Source organism: Trachurus japonicus, chromosome 7, assembly GCF_045865225.1.
Source record: "Trachurus japonicus isolate A0001 chromosome 7, Traja_1.0".
Taxonomy (NCBI): Eukaryota; Metazoa; Chordata; class Actinopteri; order Carangiformes; family Carangidae; genus Trachurus; species Trachurus japonicus.
In genome coordinates, this window is record NC_140913.1 from 19,299,161 (window position 1) to 19,313,880 (window position 14,720).

At 42.0% G+C, this 14,720-nt stretch overlaps 1 protein-coding gene across 1 annotated transcript in view; it reads left to right on the top strand.

The window, feature by feature from the left end:
* Positions 1 to 14,720, top strand: part of scn8aa (sodium channel, voltage gated, type VIII, alpha subunit a) — a 43,074-nt gene that overhangs the window by 5,829 nt on the left and 22,525 nt on the right. Inside the window, exons 3-11 of the mRNA XM_085781881.1 lie at positions 3,442 to 3,559; positions 4,956 to 5,046; positions 5,804 to 5,932; positions 6,833 to 6,924; positions 10,217 to 10,438; positions 10,700 to 10,763; positions 10,938 to 11,079; positions 13,225 to 13,431; positions 13,528 to 13,809. Coding sequence (XP_085638007.1) covers positions 3,442 to 3,559; positions 4,956 to 5,046; positions 5,804 to 5,932; positions 6,833 to 6,924; positions 10,217 to 10,438; positions 10,700 to 10,763; positions 10,938 to 11,079; positions 13,225 to 13,431; positions 13,528 to 13,809 — 1,347 coding nt within the window. The remainder of the gene's footprint in view (positions 1 to 3,441; positions 3,560 to 4,955; positions 5,047 to 5,803; positions 5,933 to 6,832; positions 6,925 to 10,216; positions 10,439 to 10,699; positions 10,764 to 10,937; positions 11,080 to 13,224; positions 13,432 to 13,527; positions 13,810 to 14,720) is intronic.

A 14,720-nucleotide genomic window follows, 5' to 3' on the forward strand; every position in this document is an offset into this window, starting at 1 on the left:
CCTGCCAGTCCTCACAGCATACTGTGAACGTCACCATCATTAATGGTCTAGAAAATGTGTGTGTGTGTTGATTTAGGTGCACAGGATCTGCGTCCCTCTCTCTCCATCTGTCTCTGTCTCATACCTCCATGTCTTTACTCAGTGCTCACTGATTGTTATGTAACACGTCAGTCCAGCGCACAAGAAAGAGACACGATTCAAATGACACGTGGAAAAACATGTCCAGTGATACACAGGACAGTTGATAAATTAACTCAGGAACTGTCTTTTGTTGCACACATGCCCACACCTTACTGGCACAGATACACACAAGTGTTGCGAAGCTTCTTTCTGCTTCTTGTGTTTGTGCTTGTTGCCTCTGCACCTGTCTTCTCCAGCGGTCCCGTCAGCGCTCGGCTCAGGCAAATCTAATTATGGCCCTCGATCTAGTCTCGTTCTAATGCCAATGGGAGCCGATGCTGCTTTGGATCTGGCAGCTCGAGCAGCCGTGACGTCAGATCAGGTGGTGACCTTGATGGGAGAACGTCGCTCTGGGAGCGTTCCTCGCAGGGAGAAGGAGGGGGGTGGGAATTAACGATAAAGGAGACGTGTTCATCTTCTTCATCGCAAATCTTCAGTTGTGGCTCTTTTAGATGGTGTCATAGTTTAAACAGAGGGCTGGCTGCTGACAGGCAGGCTGGCCGGGCGGTGACGCAGCATCGAGCCCTACCCGCCTATAGGTGGTGGCCTGGGCAGGGCCGGGCAACGCTGATGCTGAACCAGGCCAGGTCGAGCTTGGCGTTGGCGTACAAGGCCGGTGGAACAGATCATTTTCAAGGAGAGGGGAAAGAGAATGACAGAGGAAGGGAGGGAGGGAGAGATGAAGTGAGGACAGGGATGAAATGGACGACATGTGCAAGGATGCATGAGTGCACTTGCTCTCCTGCTCGCTGCAGCGAGGTTCAGTAAAATGTGTTTTGCTGGGGAAGACCCGAAGGTGCAAAAAAAGGAGAGAGAACCTGAATGAGGGGACTGATATCAACTGATTATTAAAAATAAAATCTGCGAACAAGGTTAGGCAACTCATACAGGGTTCTTACGGATCCTTAAAAAGTCTTAAATGGCATTGAATTCATTAATCTAAAAACAAGGCCTTAATTGGCATTAAAATGTCTTAAATCGATTTTTCAAAGGTCTTAAAAATGTTAACACTTGGTAAGTGGGATTTTATGATTATAATTAGTCTCAAATCTCAAAATAATTGGTAACATTCTGACATAGAGAAGTTAGTGGCGGCCGTCACCACTAAATTTCTTACCGCCACCAGCTCCCAAATCAGTCCCCCCCCCCAATCATTCATGTAGCAGTCACTTTACCTTGGACCACATAGGAAAGTGGGTAAAATTGTCCCTAACCCTATATAATAGATGTGTGTGATTTGTGTTTATTGTGAAGTCGGTCTTAAATTTAATTTCAAGTGGCATTAAAAACATCTTTAAAAGTCTTAAATTTAAGTTGGCTTAAGCTGTAGGAACCATGTCATACGTCCTCTTCAGATTAATTTGAACTCTGTTATCATCTCGGGGACAGTTAGTCTGATCATGACGGAAACAGTTTAATCTTAAAGAACATGTCTACTTGTCCCCAGGTTGTACACATTAAGATAGATGATAGTAGTTCTAGAAGAAAGCAAACCTGAACAAGTAAGCACCTACATGGCAGCTGAGCCCTAACCCAATTGATGCATTAATGCGTGTGTGTGTGTGTGTGTGTGTGTGTGTGTGTGAGGCTCTTAGGCTAAAGGTGCCATAAAGCGGCCATTTACCACAAGGGTTGAAAGAAGGGGGCTCTTTGAATTGCTGCTGTGGCCCTCACAGACACAGATGCTGCAGCCCTGCCTCATGGCTGGAGCTTCTGTGCTGAAGCCGCACTCTCTCTCTCTCTCTCTCTCTCTCGCTCGCTTGCTCTCTCCCTCCTCATCTCCGCCGCCCATCCCCCCCTTTCCCCTCCTCCTCTCCATCTTCTGCCCAGCTCCCTCGCTCTGGCTCCCTCTGTCCTGCCTCTCCTCAGCCTGCTGCTGCCACAGTTGCTGCCTGCCTGCTTCTCCCGCTCTCCATCTCCCCCTGTTTTCTGCTTCCCCTCTCTCCTGCTCTCCTCTCCTCTCCTCTCCTCTCCTCTCCTCTCCTCTCCTCTCCTCTCCTCTCCTCTCCTCTCCTCTCCTCTCCTCTCCGCTCTGGATTATGAAATTTTCAGTAGCTTTGCAGCAGTTTAGTCATGCGTTATGAAAAAAGACTCCATACATACATACCAGTCATGTGTGTATGTGTGTGTGTGTGTTTGGATGACAACATTGGTTGCTCATTTCAGAGCTTGGTGCATGCTGTTTGTGTGCACAGTAGTTCATGTGTGTCGGTCATGCATGTGCACACAATATACAGTATATGTGTGAGTGCGTGTGTGTTGACTGTATTTAACAGAAATGCCATGCTACTGGCAACTGGGACATTTCCAAGTGTGTCATTAAGGCTGACCGTGGTGCTGACTGGGAATGTTTACAGTGTATATATGAGAGTATTACCACTCAGGGGAGAGGCTGCTGCTGCTACTTTGACCCAGAATAGTAACCGGAGAGTAAGATTATCTAATGTTAGACTGAACTGGCTCATTCTGAGATGTGTGTGTAGATTTCCGTCAAATTAATATCAGAGGGTCGTGTGACAGAAGTGTGTCTCGTCCTCCGGGCAGAAATGCTCTTTGCTTCGGCTTCCATGTTTCTTTGCGAGATGCTTATTTTCCTTGTTAACAACATCTTACACCCCATTTCTGTTGGAAGGGCACGTTATACATGTCACAGTCATGTGACACTACCATGAGGTCTCTTACTGTACGTCTCCTCCCTCTCTTCCTCCTCGTTCCTCCACCTCCTCCCTCCTGACTCCATCGTCTCCAGCCTTGACTCTGCAGGGCTTAATGTAGTGAGGGAAGCCTTGTTAAAAGCACAAGGGCCCATATCACTTGTGCAAATGCACAGAGTCTCATTAAAGTTTCATGCAAATCGCTATGTTTTATTTAAACAATTATGAGGTTATCCACAGAAAGAGGCTTGCCAGCTCCCCTCGGTTTTGCTCGTTTCCTTCTCTTGAAACCACCAAAGCCGTGATGGGCAGGGTAGCGCTGAGTGACTGGGACAACATACCAACATTAGAAACATCCTGGCAGCCATTTTCCTACTGTTCAAACGTGTTACGGCTCATTTTATGTGACACAAAATGCACATTGAACTACTTTATGAGTTAATGCATGTATTATAAATAACCTCATGTATATGAATATGCGTGTTAGGTTTTGTAACAAATGTAGTTGCCTTTAGTAAATGTTTTTAATTACAATCTGTTTTGTATGTGTCCTTCTATCTGATTTTTTTTTTAACACTATCTCTTTCTCCTTTTCTTCTCTCCACAGACATTTATAGTGCTAAATAAAGGGAAGACAATCTTCCGTTTTAGTGCCACACCTGCCTTGTACTTCATAAGTCCTTTTAATTTGGCTAGGCGAATAGCTATTAAAATTTTGATACATTCATATCCTTTGAAAAAGTGTCTTAACAGCAGAGACTTGAGTTTCCTGTACGTGTGTATTATTCATGATGAAATGTTCTGTCTTACCACTCAGCTATTGATGTTTCAAGTGACTGATGCTACAGGAGAGATACAGACGCTCAGGATGTTAGACAGAAGACTTCCTTACATGGAGGCCAATACAGGAAGTTGTACAGTAGCCATTTTCTCACTGAGGCTCACACAAATGATGAGTCACCCTTAGCAGCAGTAAACCAAGGTAGACCTCCTAAATGAGCCCATTGTGGTTGAACACTGGCATCAGAGAGCTGCCACACAAAGACTTGAGGTGGATGGAAAGTTTTTTTTTCTTTCTTCTTCTTATTGATAAACCATTTCCATAAAGTAGGTCAGATCTGCCTATTGATTCACCACATGGTGAAAGTGACATTGACACGGATCCCCAGATGTTACCGAAACCCCTCATCAGCGCTGATGATGCAGCAGAACCAGAGACATCATGTTTCTTATATAATTTCTTTTTCATTATTTTCTTCTTCATTGCCAGTTTGTGCACCAGGCACCTGAACCAATGGTGCTTTATACAGTTTTAGTGCTTCCCTTAAAGTGATGGATTGGGTTATTTGACTGCCGGCTAAGCGAAGCAGCCAGGGCTACTGGATGCTGGGTGATATACTAATGTGGGTGGGGCCTGCCACTTTTAGGCCCTTTAAAGAAACACAAAGAAAGCCAATATCAGCTGAGTTGTACTCTCTGCTTTGAAGATTTTCAAAGATTCATCTTGTTGCCAAGCAGCCATTTCCTTATCCGGACACATTTGTCAAAAAAAAGTGTGCAAATAGGTGATTGTCAGATATGGCAACACTAGCAATAACAAAAGCTTAAACCCAAACCTCTTGTATATTCTATTCTTAACAATACAGAATATTTCTGTCCCTACATTCACCCAGTATCCACCCACTCATAGCCACAAGCTAGAGCTATAAGTGACCTCTGTGGCTGCCTTTACAGCTAATTCTGAGGTTTTCTTTCCCTCTTCTGAATGTAAACCTCTCTGCACTGTGAACCTTGCAGCTTTAAAACATGCTGTACTTTTGGTCATGCTATTGTATTTTCACTAAATATATACCGTTTAAATATTTCATGGGTAACATAATGGCCTTTGTGGTACTGGACACAACATAACCACCTTCTGCTAAGTGCTATGAGTTGGTTTTTATGACTGTAACCCTTTACATGTTGGAGCTGCTAGAGCTGGCTGGACCAAAGAACGTGACATCCATAATGTAGTTAGAGTAGATATCTTGTCTCCTTGATGCTGATAATGATAATGTCTGTTGTGTTTGTGATTTGTGTTTGCCTCTACTATTGTCCTCATTTTCCTTAACCTGCTCCCCACTCTTTTCAGCATGATCATTATGTGTACTATTTTGACCAACTGTATATTCATGACCTTTAGTGATCCTCCTGAGTGGTCAAAACAAGTAGAGTAAGTACACTTTTAATATATCCATAATTGTGATTGCATGAATGCATACTAACAGTTTGTGTCCAATTATAAAGGCTTCTTTAACCACTTGGATGAAAATTGTTCTGACTTCTAATGCAAATAGAAAGTATTTTATATCTTTGATAATGTTAATACATTATTGAAAAAGAAAATGTAAAAGGAGAAAAAACATATTATTCTTTTATAATTTATTGCTATAAAATCAACATGCAACATCTGTCGTAAAGTTTTGTAAAAGACATTCATGATCCCCAGAGGATGAATGCTGCAGTGCCACACTGAGGATTTCTCATGAAAAACCTTTACAACTAATCTCTCTACTCTAATTGTAGGCATAATATTTCGATTCACATTCCCCTCAGGGTGAATTGTAACCAAACTAAATTTTGTAATGCATTGTTTTATGACTGAATATCTGCAAAATTAATGATATTCCCATCAGCCACAACTGTACTTCGTGTTTAGTGCTATTTAGCATGAAGATGCTAAACTAAGATGGTTTAAACGTGTTAAACGCACAACCTGGGGCTAACACCAGTGCTAATGTGCTAAAGTAAAAAACAATTTATTATAGAGTTTAATTTGATTTAAGCTTTCCAAATTTATCCTGTGCCCTACACTCAACTTTGTCATTTCCTGAAATGTTTCAGCAGTTAACAAGGGTGCAGACATTCAGATATGAGTGCGCTTTGATCCAGCCTGGTGAACTGATTCTGTCAACGCTTTTGTCTTTCAGGTACACATTCACAGGAATTTATACGTTTGAGTCTCTTGTAAAAATCACAGCACGAGGATTCTGTATAGACGGGTTTACATTCCTAAGAGATCCATGGAACTGGCTGGATTTCATGGTCATTTCGATGGCGTAAGTATTATTATTTTTTTTTTTTGTGATCAACTGTCAGTGGATGATGAAATGTGCGCAAATATTGCCATTGTTTTATTAAAGAGGGTGGGTAAAGAAAGTAAGCTTTCAGTGCTACAGATGACTGTTCATCCTTCTGTCTTTCTTTTTTCTTCCTCTCTATCTGATAACCCATCTTCCGTGTTTCCTCCATTGATCTGAGACTCCTCTGGTCTTTCTCTCTGGGAATCGAAGGTTTCCATCCGACACACTGCGGCCTCCCTGACAACATCCACACCTCATCTGACATCTGACTTATCTTATCTTCCTCTTCTCATCTAACTTTTCCTCTCATTCACCTTTTTCCCGCTCAATCTGCCGGAGTCGTCTGCAACATCCAATTTATGGCCCATTGTCTTTCCCACGTTACTCTCCCATGTCACATAGTACTTAATGCCTCCATATGAGCAAGTACATGTCCAAGAATCATCACCACCATGTAAAATGCAACATCATTATTGTTTGTAGAGTTGTGACATGGCCCATCTGTGTGTGAATTTATCTTTATCACCTCATATCTGCATGTAAATAACAAGCTGTTGTAACTGTGGTTTGATCCTGCAGGTATATAACAGAGTTTGTAAACCTAGGCAATGTCTCAGCTCTGCGCACGTTCAGGGTGTTGAGGGCATTGAAAACAATTTCTGTAATTCCAGGTAAGACAGGATGGGGCGGGGGACGGTGGGGCGGGGTCGGTGTTAGGTGTGTGTGTCTTTCTTTCCTTTTACCTTCCACCCTTCTCCTCAGTGGACAGGCTCTGTGAGTGGCGTCGTTTCCTCCTGGTTCGGTGGTGTCGTGCTCTTGGCGTGTGTGGTTTTTGTCATCGTGTTTGTTCTGTGTGTGATCCTTCCCCTATTTCAGATATATAACAGAGTTTGTGGACCTGGGCAATGTATCTGCGCTGAGAACATTCAGAGTTCTCCGAGCATTGAAAACTATCTCTGTCATTCCAGGTGAGACTCAGTTTAAACACTAAGGCTGATCCTCTCACCCTTTCTTTTCTACTCACTATTATGATTACGATTATGATTTAAGCAACAACTAAAAAATTGGAGACAACCATTTTTTGATTTATTTTTCCTCCAAAATTATCAAAAATGGTACTAATACATTTTTGATAGGCTTTGCAGTCTCCTCTAGGGCCATCCAAAGTGTCTGCACTCTCTTCTGCCCCAGTAGCACTCTCATTATGAGGCTTATTTCCAACAAGGCAGCTATGTTTCTCTGTAGATCTAGCTTTATCCTACTCCTTTCACCAGCTTTCACATTCAGAAAATCCCCTTTTATAGGCCTAAACTAAAAAAAAATTAAAATTATCAACAAAAACAGACATGGTATTTGTTGATGTCCATATAAGAAAAGACATAGCTCTTAGAGAGATCCCACAGAATACACCTATTATTTATGCATGAAGACTGCCAAGCCTAGTTTGTGAACATATCTCTTATGCTGCATGATGCTTTCAGTCACTTGCTTTTACAATACTAGCCTAACAAGAGCTTGGCTGACAAATGGCATTGAAAGTTTGATTTGCCCTCTTTTGTTTTTAGTTTGATTATTGCTTTTCTTTCTTTTTCTTTTTCTTTTTTTTATGACCTACTTGAATGATATACCACGCAGGGAAAAAAGCAGTGTACTCACATTGTAGAGGTTGGGGACGCAGATGGGATGGTTGGACGACCTATTGACCTTCTGAGTGACACTGACCGCACATCTATCTATCCATTGAGAGAGGATGTTGAACAGATGTCATGCTTACTCAAAAGAACCACAATGGAATGGATGGTCTTTTTTCTAAAATGGCGCACTCACTGTTAAGACTGAAAAAAGAAAACTCATCAAGTGCAGACCAAAGGGATCTAATTTGGTTGAAACTGTGACATTTTGGGAAATATGTTTTTTCACGCTCTGGTGGGGGGTTAGAGGAGAAAGTACGACTCTCATAGAGCAAAATCCACCTATTTTACCAGTTAATCCACAAAAACAAAAAGCAATTACTTTTGAAAGACTGTTGCCAGATGTTGCTACATATTGTTGCATGCTAATTTGCTAATCTGTGATATAATGTAGCTATTTATTTATTTATTTAATAAGGTTTTGAGGAGAAAAAAAAGTTGAACTCAAATAGTTGAGTAAAATCATTTAATACACAAATGGCCTAGATTTGGACTGTAGGCCAATGATATTGTCCAGTGCAGCTAAAAACACATTTGCAGAAGCATCTGATGGATCACAATCAAGTGGCTCATCTCGTCCTTAACTGTCCACTCAGACAGCGTGTTAATAAAAGGCATGCTGGACTAAACACCAGCCTCGCCTCCAACATCAACCAGGGCAGGTTGATGTTTGAGGAGAGGCTGGTGTTTAGTCCATTAGCCACCTTCTGTGTGTTTTTAAAACAGCCAAACCATCTGTTCTCGGGAGTAATCTTTATAATGATATCTACATAAACACAATTATAAAAACAGACAAGTGAGAATGCTCTTCCTCAACCTAGAACTAAGGCTTTTGGAAAAAATGTTACTGTTCAGTGAATCCGTGAATTGCAAGATGGGGTCTATAAAGGGGCTTTATCTAGTAATACCAGTTACATACTTATAAATGTCAAACCATTTCATAGCTTGTATGTCAGACTATTCAGTTGAAGTTTGCCATATGTGTTCAGCTACTGTATAACATGTCAATTATTGAGCTTCAGAGATGATAATTTTAGGTAGATTTGGTCAAGTTTCGACAGACCCAGGCCGACTGCCTCCCCTTGTTTCCAGTCTTTGTGTCAAGCTAAGCTAACCAGCAACTAGCTGTAGCCTTATTGCAGACCTGAGAGTGGTATTGATCGATCTGTGCTCATCTGACCCTCTGCCAGAAAATGAATTGGCATATGTCCCAAAATCAAACTAAACAATAATTCATCCAGGCCTGTAGCACCGGTGTGGGAGAATGTAGCTTTAATAGAGTTGTTTTAATCTCGCGATCAATGTTTAATGTACTGTGGAGTTAACACGTTAGAGCAAGATATGGGGTTGTTTTAATGACATATTGTAGTGCAGCTGATATTGTAACACACTGTTAGGTTGATTTTCTTCATTGGACCTTCTCACGTTCTTCTGGATGGGACAAGACATTTTGAATTTAATAAGAGTGAGCCTGCATTTGTCTCACTGGACTCTGCCAAGCTAATGGAGTTTTTACTAAGCCGAAACTTATGCATATTTTAAAGGAAGATAAAGTATGTACTGTACTGTACAGCTGGTAAAGGCCACTGTAGCTCTAGAGGCCAAACAGAAACGGGGGTGCGGGTCATCCTGCTTCCATGTTTTAGTTCCTCACGGACCTTTGTGAACGCTGCCAGAGGATGCCTGTGTGGAAGGTAAACCGATTTTGTCTTTAGTGAACCTGTGGATGAGACAGACTGCAGGGTCGCGGTGTGGGGAGTCAGTGCTTTCCTAATGACACCTTATACAAGACAGTTCAAGAAAGTGGCCACACTGGCACTGGCATTGAATTGCTCCTGTTCAGCCTTGGAGTTTAAATGACCTGCATGTGGTTTCCAGCCCCCCTGCCTGTGCCGATGTCCCTTTCATGGCCCCTCTTTGTGCTGCTGTGCTCTCTTATGAATTTCCTCTCACTTTTCTACAGCCTTCCCCCTCTTTTTCATTATCTCTGTCATTGGCAGTGAAATGCAAATTTCCTCTGTTGAAAATCTACTAGAATTGGTTTGTTACAATATTTTTCTGTCAGGATAAATCTGAAAAGAGTGGGAAGGCTCCTAAATATTTCCTGTTTGTTTTGTTTCTAGAGATGTCATGTACGTATCCTGTCAGTTTTGTCCAAAATGTATTACTACCTACATTGAATTATCTATATTGCTCAAATCAGTTATTATTTCAATCAATTTCTCCCCCTCACTGGGTGAGTTCTACTCTAGAAAAAGTTGTTATCACAGTTAAAAATGTTGACATTTTATTACATTGACGTTCAACTCATTAAATCAAAATATATTTCTTTAAACAATATAGTACCATTTCATATGAAATCAGTACAGTTTTGCCACTCTGCAGTAAATCCAGTAAAAACTGGATATTTCCCAGTGATAGATCTTAAAAGTAATGAGCAATCTGCAGTATTCCCTGTAAGAGATCATTTCCAATAGAAGTAGACAGTCCAGTCTTTCACACCTGGGGCAACTGCAGCTCCTGCATCACCTGCATGGTTTGTGTACGTGTGTGCGTGGCTGCCCTCCAGGCCTGAAAACCATTGTGGGCGCCCTGATCCAGTCTGTGAAGAAGCTTTCGGACGTGATGATCCTGACCGTCTTCTGCCTGAGCGTCTTTGCCCTCATCGGTCTCCAGCTCTTCATGGGCAACCTGCGCCACAAGTGTGTTTTCTGGCCCATCAACACCACCGAGAGCTACCTGGCCAACGGCAGCAAGGGCTTTGACTGGGATGAGTACATCATGAACGACAGTAAGTAGAGGAAGGCTTCGCCAATGGTGAGCTGGCAGCGATCTAGGGATATGAGTCAGCCCATATGCTGGAACAACAAAAAAACAATATGTCATTTTGGCAAAGGGTAGACAAAGGGAAATGGTTTGAAATGAACTGTGCTGAATTGAAGATGTATGCATGAGCTAACTGAAGTCAGAACGTGGTCTGAATGATTTTAGACACCATTGCAAGTGCAGCTGCGACAGAATTTCTCATTATGGTTATTTGTTCTTTCTTAAGCCAATTTCTACTTCCTGCCTGGCCAGTTGGATGCTCTTCTCTGTGGGAACAGCTCTGACTCTGGGTGAGTTGCCTTCTCTGATCTCCTCTGAATGGTGCTGATCCAAGACCTGCTCTAGCTCTCCTATCTGCCTTTACTCAGATAACAATATGCAGTAAGTAAATAATGCTGAGTCATCATTTTCGGGCCGGGTGCCCCACTCTCTCTCTCCCTCTCCCTCTCCACCCTATCTCTCAGTCGCTGCCCGGAGGGCTACACATGCATGAAAGCTGGGAGGAATCCAAACTATGGCTACACCAGCTTTGACAGCTTCGGCTGGGCCTTCCTTGCTCTCTTTCGACTCATGACACAGGACTTCTGGGAAAACCTTTACATGCTGGTAAAGCTGATATGTCAAAATGTCTACAGTATTTGTTCAATAGGAAGTCTATACATCACATATCATTACTCAAATCCTGGTGCATATGAATAACAGAACTATATACAGTAAATGTGTGAATTGGTCGATTACCTGATTAGTCCATCAATAGAGAATTAGTCATGTTGAGATGTTTTATTTAGCGGAAGCAGAGGCGTCAAAGCCTCACTGTTTACAGCTTTGTACATGTAGTGTCTTTCTGCTTTTCTCTGTTGTATAGTTTTGGACTTTGGACAAAACTAGACAGTAAAATACAACACCTTGGGCTCTCAGTACGTATAAAGGGTGCTTCATTAGTGTATTTTGTCACTTCCTAAATAAATAGTTTGGTTTATTTAAATCTACTCAAAAAAGACTCAAAATCAGAGAGCCAGCGAGACAACAACAAAGACAGATTTTGTCTACAGTATGTCCTCTAGATTTATGCTGAGGCTCTGATTTGTTCAAAATTGCAAGTGTTTATTTGCACCATTTCATCTCCTTCACTGATTCATGACGTTTCTGAGTATATTGTAACTCCAGGTTTTAGGAAATGGTGGATTAATCTAGAACCAGTACAACTCTGTGTTAATTCCTATTCTGATTAGCTTTGTCTCGTCTGCCATCTTCCCGTTCTGCCTGTCTGTCTGTCTGTCTGTCTGTCTGTCTGTCTGTCTGTCTGTCTGTCTGTCTGTCTGTCTGTCTGTCTGTCTGTCTGTCTGTCTCTGTAGCTTGTCATAAATGGTGGAGTCACTCCTGCCTCCACACATGGAGGCTGAGTGGAAGGAAGGGAGTATGAAATATTAACAGCTCAGTATTACAGTATGGCCAATGAGGGAGATGAGACCTGATGAGAGCACCCAGTCTCTTGTTTCTATTTTTGGTCCTATCTTTGAAATTCAGCTTCCAGCTACAGACTCTCACTGCTATTGTGTAGTGGATATTAAGAAAAATGATGGAAATGAAAACAAGTCTTTAGGTTTGAATGTTCTTGACAGATGTTCACAAATGAAAGTGACATGGCAGAGAATATAGGACACCGTTGTTCATCCTTCAGCCCCAGTAACGTCCCTGACAATTAGTCTCTGTTTTTATACACATGAGCTTTAGTCATGTGTGGGACTGAGAGACTGTGTTTTAGACATGTGGACATTTCTTGTTGAGAATGTTTTGTTGTATACACTTCTCAGCAATACATGTCAACTACATCTATAATTGATGTGTGGGGGAATTTCACTTCTCTATCCCAGGAAGGCCTTTTTTCCCCCGCTCTGCTCCCAGAAGACAATAGTTATCCTTCAGAAGGAGGGAGCTTCTGGGTGGGGAACAGTTCAATTCAAATCTGGTGCATCTTGTGTTCTACTAAAAACCTCTAAAATACCTTGGAGAACAAAACAAAATAAGATATTTGTCTATTTGATTGTAAACATATCAAAACCCGTAAAATACCTGCATGGAAGTGAACGTAGCAACTGTATATTTACAAACAGTTTCCCTAGGTTTTTCCAGAAATTTCCAATTTTTATAGCTGTGCCTCTGCAGCTCAGGCTCATCTCCACTGGGGATAGCATCCCAATCCATAGAAATTGTTTGGCTGAGAGCTGCCTGGTATAATGTGCATAGAAAAGTAGGTCAAAATGCGTAACTTAATATACAGTCGCTCTCTCTGATAAACGACACAACCTTGGACTGACAACATTAACAAGCTCAGGGTATAAGATTTTTTCTATGCAGAACATAGAATAGATGTTTGCAAATCAATTAATTATTGTTTGAGATTAGAGTTGAGCTAATTTCACTGTTGCAGTATTTTTTTAATTAGCAATAATTGTTTAACTGTAGGTGTGTTGTGTTTCTTAGTTGAATCTGCTGTTCAGAGGAAGTGATAGACCCTATTATTTATGCTGAGTTGATTTTAACTCCCACAAATGTCCCATCACTCCAACTGCCTGTCCTTTCTGCCCCATCAACAGCTGACTGTGTCTGTTTCTGATGATTCATTGTGAGGTCTGACGTGCAGTGAGGTCGACACTATGCTTGACGCAGGGGTTTAGGTCACGTATCAGATGTCGTGACTCTGTTTTTCTTTTCCCCCTCTCCCCCCTCGGCTGCACTTCCTCCCCACAGACCCTGAGGGCAGCAGGGAAGACCTACATGATCTTCTTTGTGTTGGTGATCTTCGTGGGCTCTTTCTACTTGGTGAATCTGATCCTGGCTGTGGTGGCCATGGCTTATGAGGAGCAGAATCAGGCCACCATGGAGGAGGCCCTGCAGAAGGAGGAGGAATTCAAGGCCATGCTGGAGCAGCTTAAGAAGCAGCAGGAAGATGCCCAGGTCAGTCCGGAGCCAGATGGAGACTGAAATACTTGCTTCTGTCATGTTATATCAGTTTCAGGACTTCATGCTTGTGTTTGTTGTTTTTCTTTCCAGGCTGCTGCCATGGCAACCTCTGCGGGCACAGTGTCAGAGGACGCGGTAGAGGACGATGGAGGAGGGCGGCTGTCGTGCAGCTCCTCTGAGATGTCGAAACTCAGCTCCAAGAGTGCCAAAGAGAGGCGAAACCGTAAGAAGAAGTGGCGGCAGAAAGAGCAGGAGAAGGAGAAAGGTGATAGTGAGAAGTTTGTCAAGTCGGAGTCAGACGATGGCAGCAAGAGGAGCCGCTTCCGCTTCCCTGATAACCGGCTGGGTCGAAAGTCTTCCATTATGAATCAGGTGAAGAAAACATCCCTTTTTCTTTATTTTTTGTAAATACTTTCAAATACTTTTCATCATTTGAAAAAAGATTCCCAATTGTATGTGCAGGCACATCCACTTATGAAACAGAATTTTGTTTGTGCAGCCCAAAACACAAGGATTTATATATTATCCTAAGTAACAGGATAAAATTGTTTTGCAAAACACATGTTGCTTTGAGTTTATCAATGAAAGTGGTGAATGACTTGAGTAAATTAGGGTTATTTATTCAGTCGATGGGGGAAATCTTGCACACAAAAATGTCAAAACCTGAACATGTGAAAGTCTGAAGTCACTTTTAAGTCTCAGTGATACTTATTTGTGTGAAATACAAGAAAACCATGGAAACAAACAACAGAGATGCCTCTTATATCTATGAATAGAGTAAAGATGTTGGTGAATAATGTGGCCACACAAAAGGTATTTTCAGTTGTTTTTTTGACTGTTAGGTAGGCCTAGTGTGGTATTTTAGACTGAGAGTGCTGCTACTGTGCAATGTGGTGTTGCATGAGCTCACATACAGAGCAGCTTATAGTGGCCAGAGATATAGAAGCACATGTCCAGGTCCTGAATTATTTACAATGATTGCATGAATGTTTCAGAGGGAAAAATCCTGCAGCTTTGTTTTGGCCTCTCTTGGGCACCGCTGGATTTTTATATCTCTATAGCGTGGTGTTCACTAAACAAGACAGAAAAGCAAACCGGCCTCGTGTGAAAATTGCTTATGTGATGTGTAATGTTTACATTTTTACTTTACATTCATCATCTGTAAAGGCGGAGAACTGTTGTCAAAAAATATGATTTCACCTCAGCCAGTGTGATCTCTGTGCTGCTATATTCATATTCGGATCAATACTGGCAGCAGCACAGACTGATGTAGACATGAGTCA